Source organism: Arvicola amphibius, chromosome 8 (assembly GCF_903992535.2).
Source record: "Arvicola amphibius chromosome 8, mArvAmp1.2, whole genome shotgun sequence".
NCBI classification, from domain to species: Eukaryota; Metazoa; Chordata; class Mammalia; order Rodentia; family Cricetidae; genus Arvicola; species Arvicola amphibius.
Window position 1 is genome coordinate 16,849,258 of NC_052054.1, and position 9,172 is coordinate 16,858,429.

Sequence of the window (9,172 nt, forward strand, 5' to 3'; positions counted from 1 at the left end):
ACTTAAATCTTCAGTGCATTTTAAGGATGCTTTTGTATGATGTGTGCTGTGAGGTTCAGGTTTAGCTTTTCCCATGCTGCTTTCCAGTTTTCCTCACATTGTTTATTGAAGAGATTTTCCTTCCCTCTGGCACTCTGGCAGGTCATAGATGGGGTAGATATTGGGGTGAGTCAACTCAAAGTCCTGTGTGTGTGTCTGGGTGGTAACTGAGTTGGTCCATCTGGGCCACTGGGAACATGCCCCTCAGTCAAGAGGTGGAGCCAGCTCTCCCATGCCTGGTGAGGGGTGAAGCCAACTCTCCCATGTGTGAGGGGCCTCCTCTCCAATGAGGGGCAGGCCAGTTCTCCAGTGATTAGTCATTGGGACTAGCTCTCTCAGAACCATGGAAAAGCAGAACCAATTCCCCAGGAGGGGCCTGGTCAGCTTTCTCAGGGCCAGTGAGAGGCAGGACCAGCTCAGAATGGCTCTCAGACTTCAATAACCATGGTTTATAAGGTCTCCTGTGTTAACACAGGCAATGTATATTAACAGAGACCTCAGGAGCAGTAGTACCATGAATCCAGAGATGGCCCTCAGCAGCAGTTTTGGCCTAGATATCACCATGACCCCATGTAGGTCACTCAGATCTTTATGGGCCCAGCAACAGTGATCCCCAGACTTCAACATGGCCAAAGCCCTAAGGCCCAGACTACAGACATTCACATAGACTTTGATGGTAACAGGAGGCACAGACATTAGCAGAGACTCTTGCTGTAGTAGGGCCATGGATTTAGACATGGCCTTTGGATGAACCGTGGACACAAATGTCAACATGGCCTTGAATGGCAGCACTGGTCACTCGGATCTGTATGGCCCTGCTGGCAACATGACCCTCAGACACCAACATGACCCCAGGCACTGGCGCAGACTCCAGATATCTTCATAGCTTTTGGTGGTAACAGATTCACAGAGATGCGCACAGATCCCAACTCAGGAATGCCATGGCCTTGGTTGCCACCATGGCCCCAGGTGACAAGCAGGTTGTTCACATAGGCCAGTTCCTCACGACCTCCACTTCTTCAAATCTGCCCCTTTCTATAGCACATGAGCTTTTCTGCTCATCTCTCTTTACCATTTCCCCACCATAGATTCGCTCACCATTATGGCACCTGACCACCTAAAGTCACATGACGCCAGATGGGTCTGTGGTTGTCTTCTACCCAAACAGGCCATGGAGCATCTGGTGAGCTTGTGGTGTCCTCAACCCTCCTGGAACTGGTGGCACCAGGCAGACCTTGGTTGTCTTCTATGTGCCCAGGCCAAGTGGCCATATGTTGTGTTTTGACACCTGTTTGTTTAGGGGATCATGAAAAGTTTGTTTTTCATTTCATTCATTTCATTTCCTTCATTTGAAGCATCACATTTACTGACTTGACTTGAGTGTCATTGAATACTCCTTGGCCATTGGTAATGTCTGACTTAGGGCAGGGGTAAAAGAACCAGTGTCCTCATTGAGTTGTTTTCTACTTCACTGATTTTCTTCTAGTGTATCTATGCTTCCTATTCTTACAGATTATCTTTCCTATTTTCTGTCTTCTGCTTTCCAGAGGTTACTTTGATCTGCATTTATTTTTAGGTTGTAAATTAAGATTGTTGACTGGAAGCCTTGATTGCTTTTTATGTAGGCATTTGTAACATGAGGGCCTGTTTGTTGGGGTTTTTGTCCTGCCCAGTTTTCACAGTCAGTAGGTCCCAAAGAAAATTACAGAGAGGTCTCCATAAGTTAGAATCTGCTTGGCCCATTAGCTTAGTCTTTGTATCAGCTCTTATAATATGTATTAACCCATTATTCTTATCTATGTTAGCCCCATGGCTCAGTACTTATTTATTTATTTATTATGTATACAACATTCTGTCTGTGTGTATGACTGCAGGCCAGAAGAGGGCACCAGACCCCATTATAGATGGTTGTGAGCTGCCATGTGGTTGCTGGGAATTGAACTCAGGACCTTTGGAAGAGCAGGGCAATGCTCTTAACCTCTGAGTTATCTCTCCAGCCCTCAGTACTTTTTTTAACGGGGCAGGTCACATCCTGCTTTTTCAGTGTCTGGACAGGAATGGGGGAAGCTTTCTGCTTCCCAGAATTTTTCTGTTCTCATTGCCCTGCCTTTATTTCCTGCCTGGTTGTTCCTCCAATACTTTCTGCTTGGCTACTGGCCAATCAGCATGTATTTAAAATATAATTGACAGAACATAGAATTGTCTTATACCAGGCATTTATTATTTTACATTTCTTCTTAACCATATCTTCAGCTGTGTACAGTAGACAGTTTTCCAGAAAGTTATTTTTAATGTCTATTTCAAATAAAAAAATAATGTTATGCACAAAAAATAACAACTTCAGACCTTGTCATTTAGCTCAGGAGAAAAGTGCATAGAGTATTTTTCAAAGTTTTTTTTCAATACTTTATGTGCATGCGTGTTTTGTCTGAATGTATGTATGTGTGCACCATGTACATACTAGTTAACCACGTAGGTCAGGAGAATGTCAGACCCCTGGAGCTGTAGTTACAGGTGATTGTGAGCTCCATGTGTGTGTTTGTTATTGAACATTGGTCCTTTGGAAGAGTATCCAGTGCCCTTCATCACTGAGCTGTCTCTCAAGCCTCCTCATAGCTTGTTTATTGTCTACACAACAAATCCCAATATTTCATAATTAACAGGTCATCAGGAGAATCTTACCTGGGTCAGAACACATCATGTTTTGTCTTCAAATTCTAACAGACCTAATAGATGAATGCACAGCTTCTGATACCCGTTCATTTGTGAGATTCAGGAATGAACTCCTTGCTGATTTGAAAATTGCACCAATGTAGCTATCCACATGAGTGAGTGGCCTGGTTTTTAGGGTTTAACTCAGTAAATGAGTTAGATAAAAGTACATTTTTTTGAGCATGTGAAAAGAGCATGTCACAGCTCACTGTTCTAGAGGGGTGCTGCACCATCAGGACTGCCAACCTGTGTGACAGTCTACTCTATGCAAAAAAAAAAAAAAAAAACTTTGGCAGATGGACAGACAGGCAAACAGACAGGAGTGCATTGAAAGTGAAGAGATGACTTCAGCTTTCTTCTTTTAAGTACCAGGAGAAAGCCCGTCAATCATTGTATGTAATCTGCACCGTCTCCTGGATCTGTCATTTGAAAACTTTCAGAACATGCCACCTGTTTCTGTGAGTTGTGCTGTCTAGCAAAGCTCCTGGGCCTCTGTTGAGACATTCACTGTGTAACAAGGAGGAAAGTGGGAAGAGAATGGACCTCATCCTTCCCAGAAGACCCACATGTCAAGCAGTGCCCTTCAGTCATGGTTCTTGCTCACAGAACTGAGTTTCTGCACAGGGACCACTACAACATCTGTCCACCACTGGGGAGTTCTGCTTGCAGTACAGTCTCTAGGAATGTGTGCACATGTGTCTTTTTCATGTTTACCTTCTTCTGAGTGGTATAACATTTACAGTTGCTTCTCTACCAGAAATTTTATTTGCATGAGGTGAGAAAATGATTTTTCTATTTATCCCTACAGCATAGTGTTCAAATTTCTCTCGAGTCTCTCTGATGATATATGTCACAGTTGTAATATATTTTTACATTAATATATAGCCATTTATTATATACTAAAACACTTATGGCATATGTTAGTATAGTTATATACATAAGTATATCAAGTGGTATAATATAGTATAGTTGCTTCTCTCATAAAATTCAGTTTGATGAGGTGAGAAATGATTTTTCCATCTTCCCATACAGTGTAGTGGTTATATTTCTCCTGAGTCTCTCCAATAAATTTTGAAACTAATTCTGGACTATAGTCTCTAATTTTTTTTAGCTTTACCTTTCCCACATTGGTAATGACTGCATCAACACAACTTTCAGATTTAAAAAATGCTCTCGAGTTTTCACCAATGTGTCTGTGTGGTTGCTTATTGTCACCCTAACCTAGAAGGCCCCAGTCACTGACACATAAGAAGGGGTGTGTGCTCATGACATATCAGGTGAGTTTTAGCCAGAATATCAGGCTCCAAAGACTGTTCAATCTAAGCCTTTACATAATTACAGAAATTTCTGCTCATCTATTTATTGGAAGTGTGGGTTACCAGAGCTGGTCCAAGACACCAGCTAAGATATTCCACTTGCTATAGGATAAAGGTTTTCATTGTGTTTTTAAAATTTTGTGTTTTTTTCCCCTCATTTTAAAATATTTCCTAGTGCTCCTATCAATTTCCTATTTAACATATAGCTGAATGAAAGCATGTTCTTTGACACTGAAATGGTGGGCCGCTTCCCACATATCTTCCTGATATTGATTTCATATTTATTACTGTTGTGGTCAGATGGCATTTTTATTTTATTTTATAATTTTATTGCGTGGTTTTTATGTTGTTGACTGTAGTTGATCTTTTTTACTCTTTGCTCTTTGTGGGCCCATCACCCAGCTCCCAAATAAATGCACAAAACCATTTTCTGTCTTCTGAATACACAGCCTTAGCTTGGTTTGTTCCTTGCCAGCTTTTCTTAACTTAAATTATCCCATCTACCTTTTGTCTCTGGACTTTTAGCTTCTTTATTCTATATTCCTTTCTTTATGTCTTACTCTGTTGCTGGCTGTGTAGCTGGCCCCTGGTGTCCTCTCTCCTTTTCTCTCTTCCTCCCACTACTTTTCTTTCTCATTTATTTTCTCCAACTGCCATCTCTGCCCATTTCCCTCTCCTGCCTAGCTATTGACCATTCAGCTCTTTGTTACACCTGTCAGGTGTTATAGGCAGTCGAAGTAACATAGTTTCACAGAGTTAAGTAGATGCAACATAAGAGTCTAACACATCTTTGCATCATTAAACAAATATTCCACAGCATGAAGGAATGTAATACATCTTTAACTAATATTCTACAACAGTCTACTCTTTATATTTTTTAATTCTATTCAGTAGCTCAAAAATAATTTTTCATAGTGGCACACCCTTTAATCCCAGCACTTAGGAGACTGATGAAGGTGGACCTTTGTGAGTTCAAGGCTAGCTTGGTCTACATACTGAGTTTCAGGACAGCCAAGATTATGTAGTAAGTCTCTGTCTCAAAACAAAACAAAACAACCACAACAAAACCCAGAAAAAAATGAAGACCCTTCTTGGTGGCTGTCCCTCATGTATTGAAATAGAACATATATTTTGCTCTTCCAAGATGAAGTGTTCTAGAAAGGTTAGCAAAAATCATGTTGGGTTTCCTGTACCAATCCTTTTGTCTTTGCTGTTGTGAGCTTCTCTTCACCACTGAGAAAGGAGTACTGAGGGCCCCAGCTATAATGACACATTGGCATATTTAAGTTAATGTTTAGTTTATGCCTCTTGAAGCTTTGTGGCTTCTGATTTTATATAGGGTGGTCACCCCTTGCCTTCATTCTCAGCAAATGTGCAATAGTGGCCCTGCTCTTTCTGTAAGAGTCTCTCATTCTTGAGGTTCAGGTCCACCTAGCTGGCTGACCTGTGGTTTCAACTGTCTTCACAGATAAGAAAAGTAGGAGGTGTGACTGGAATGACTTTTAATCATTGTTCAGGAGGGACGAACATTTTCTTGTTGCTTCTTATGTGCTTAGCAGACATGTAATTCCTCCAGGAAGATGTATAGCCCTGGCTGGCCCAAATTAGTAGTCCTGACTGACCTTAATCACATAGAGGTAGGCATGCCTCAGCCTCCTGAGTGGTGGGATTAAATATGCCACCACACCCAGTAGTACTTACTTTAGTTATTTAAAAGCTTTCCTCTTGTTAGTTCTCATAACAGTTATGGCCCAGTATTTGGAAACCAAAGCCCCCAAATCCCTTCCTAAGCAAGGCAACCTCATTTACAAATTACTCTGAAGGAAGCGTCTGTTGTGTTAAGACTTGAGTGTGAGGCTGTATGTCTTAAAAACAATTTGTTGAACAATATAACTTATATTGCTGTCAGAAATGAACCTTCTGCAAGGTTGCATGGATTCTCAACCTGTGGTTCATGACCCCATTGGGTATCACACATGAGTTATCATGCATATCAGATTTTTACATTACAATTCATAATATTAACAAATTGCAGTTATGAATCAGCAATGAAACTAATTTTAAGGTTGGGGGTCACCACAACATGAGGAAATATATTAAAAGGTTACAGCATTAGGGAAGTTGAAAAGCACTGGTCTAGAGCAGAGTGCTGTGTCCAGTGTGCTCACACATCAGGTAGCAGAACTTGATTTGTTCTCAGATTTGAATGTCTGAAGCTCCAGGTTACTCTGGAGAACCACATGTGGTGTAGGAGGTTCTTCTGTTCTTGTGTTGCTTTCATTGGCTAATGAATAAAGAAACTGCTTTAGGCCTGATAGGGCAGAACTTAGGTAGGCAGAGAAGACAGAGCTGAAGTAGGGCAGAGTGAGAGATGCCACGTTGGGAATGATGAACTTGAAGATGTTCACGTTTCGCTGGACCAGATCGAGCCGACTCTCTCCCTCCTGCTGACAAGCCCCCCCCCCCCCCCCCCCGCTGTGACGATGACCAGCTTGGAGTTTGCAGTCACGCTGTAGTCTTTGCCAGAGACAATTTTCGGTGTTCTAAGGAAAAGGCTGCCATGTTGGAGATCCATCATCTCTCCCTTCAGTTTGTCTTCCATGACATCAACAAGGGCAAGCTCATCCGCCAAGTCCTTTATTAGGATACTGATGGCACAAGCCATGCCAACAGCACCAACCCCAACAAGAGTAATCTTGTTCTGGGGGGGCTGTTCTTCCTTAAAGAGATTCACAATCAGCTGCTCCTTAAGAGTTGCCATTGTATTGGACTTTGGAGCTTTTGGAACCACTAATGCACGATGAGCAGCTTCGGGCACACAGCAGCGTGGTCAGGGTTCGGCGACAGAAGCTCCAGCACCGGATGGAAGTATTTTTAAATTGAGGTTCACCCCTCTCGAATGACTTTGGCTATGTCAAGTTGCCATAAAACTATTCAACACATACCTTACATTTACCAGTTTTATTCATTATTGCTTGATTACCTGACATCTTTGTTAGGAGGACCTGTGAGTCTGTCTCACCAAGATTCAACAATACATAGCTACAAATGATTACTTACCTGGCAATTACAATAAAACAATGCATGATCATTAAAACAACGTGGGTTTTTTTTTTGTTTTTTTTTTTTTTATTCTGAGACATTATTTCTAGTTACAGGGAATCTGATGCCCACTTTTGACTTCTGCAAATACCAGGTACACAGGTTACATACACACATTCACATAGGAAAATACTCATACATATTAAAAATAAAGGCTAAGCAACCTTAAACAGTGTCCTAGCACATTAATGACACATAGAAACTGTTTTCACATATGTGTATGAGGTTTTTTGGTCATACCAGCCCTTCAATTCCTTCTCCTGTCCCATTCCTACTCTCTAGCTGCTTTCTCATCCTAGTTACTCTCCCTCTACTTTTAAAAATTTTTTTGGAAGCCATAATTTCATTTGGGGTTATTTATAGATGCAAGGGTGAGGAGTTATTGATAGCAACATGGGCTTCTTACTAGGGGTCACACCACTGAACAAAATGCTTCTTCTGCTCCATCACCAATAACTACAGGTAGATTCTCAGGGAACTCTGGAGCCTCATGAGCCTATCTCCCCCCATGAATAAAAGGCGGACAAGTCTGCTCTTGTGCAGGGATCATGCAAGTGCTCAGAGCTGCTGAGAGTTCAGCAGTGCAGCAGCCATGTCATGGCTGGAACACAGGGTTCCCTTAAATCCTTTCCTCCCCTCTTGTAAGCTGTTTCCTGACTCTTGGATGTGGGGATGTCAATGTCTGGTTTAGTGAATACTTTTGCTTTTGTGCCTTAGGCTTATCCTCTTGGGACAACATTTTGGTGGCCTGGTTGTGGAACTCTCTATTAGACTCCATGGGCCTCTCTTTCCTTTGTGGCTTGTGGCAGTTGATGGGACAGTTCATGGGGAGCTGAAGATTTCTGTCTGGAAAGGTTTTGCAGTGACACCCAAAGTTCCAGACTATGAGTCTGAAAGTAGCCCTGTACACCAACAGAGAAGTGTGCAAGTCACCGCTTATCCTGTACCTAGATGCAGAGGGGTTTGAATGAGAAACTTGGCCTCTCCTCACAGAGACCAACCTTGACAATGAGCAGGAGTCAAGCAATGAGCCAAGCAAGTGCTTCCTCTCGGGACTGAGACAGGTGAACGGTTCTTGTTTCTGTTGTTTTGTTTGTTTCTGTGTTTCTCTCTAGGTGACATGGCAGAGCCAAAAAAGATTCGGGTCCCCAACAGAAGGGCATAGGTGACATTCTAATTTTGTTTCCTTTTGGGGTGGAGATGTCAGATTCCTCTGAAGCCTTAGGCAACAATTAATCAAAGGGAGCCCTGGGAACCTAGGACTCAGGTTGCACAGCGCAGGACAATGGTTCTTAATCTTCCTTTAATGCTGTGACCCTTTAATCCAGTTTCTCATATTGTTTTTGATCCCAGAGCATAAAACTATTCTTGATACTCCTTCATAACTGTAATTTTACTACTGGTATGAATCGTAATGTAAATATCTGCTATGCAAGGTATCTGGTGTATGATCCCTTTGAAAAGACCCTTCAGCCCCTAAAGGGAGTTGTGACCCACAGATTGAGGACCACCGCCCTAGGGCTTCTTGATCAACACAATCTTCCCTGCTCCAAGGGGTACTGAGACCTCTGTTGTCTTGAGGTCTTGCTCAGGATTCTCCTCAAGAACCTGCAGAAATGTGGGGTATTCACTAGAGAAGATTCCTCAGACATGGATTTAAGTCAGGAGAAAACTCTTTATTAGCGATCAGCAACTACACTGGGTGTTTAGGGTCCCAGTGTAGAGCTGAGCCTTTCTCAGGTAGAGCTTTTAAGCACAAAAACCAAGTTCTGGATGGACGTATGTCAGTTAACAGAAGAGTTGGCAGAAGTGGAAGGACAGAAGCCCAAAGCAAGGTTAGTCCATTCAGAGACTTGGATGGACTAGGCCTTTATTCGAGTTCTGGCAGGTAGTGCTTCCTTTTTGCTGAGATTTGCAGCCTGGATGGAGCTTCCGTCATGGAGTCAGGTGTGCCCTGGTACAGTTACCAGTGATGTCTACTGAACAACTAGTCCTCAACTTCT

General features: G+C 42.4%; 1 protein-coding gene across 1 annotated transcript; it reads right to left on the reverse strand.

The window, feature by feature from the left end:
• Positions 1 to 352: 352 nt before the first annotated feature.
• LOC121677285 (L-lactate dehydrogenase C chain-like) lies at positions 353 to 6,828 on the reverse strand. The gene is given in 4 exon segments (XM_042055561.1): positions 353 to 472; positions 553 to 816; positions 6,443 to 6,526; positions 6,529 to 6,828. Coding segments are annotated over 4 exon segments (768 nt in total).
• Between the last annotated feature and the right edge of the window lie 2,344 nt (positions 6,829 to 9,172).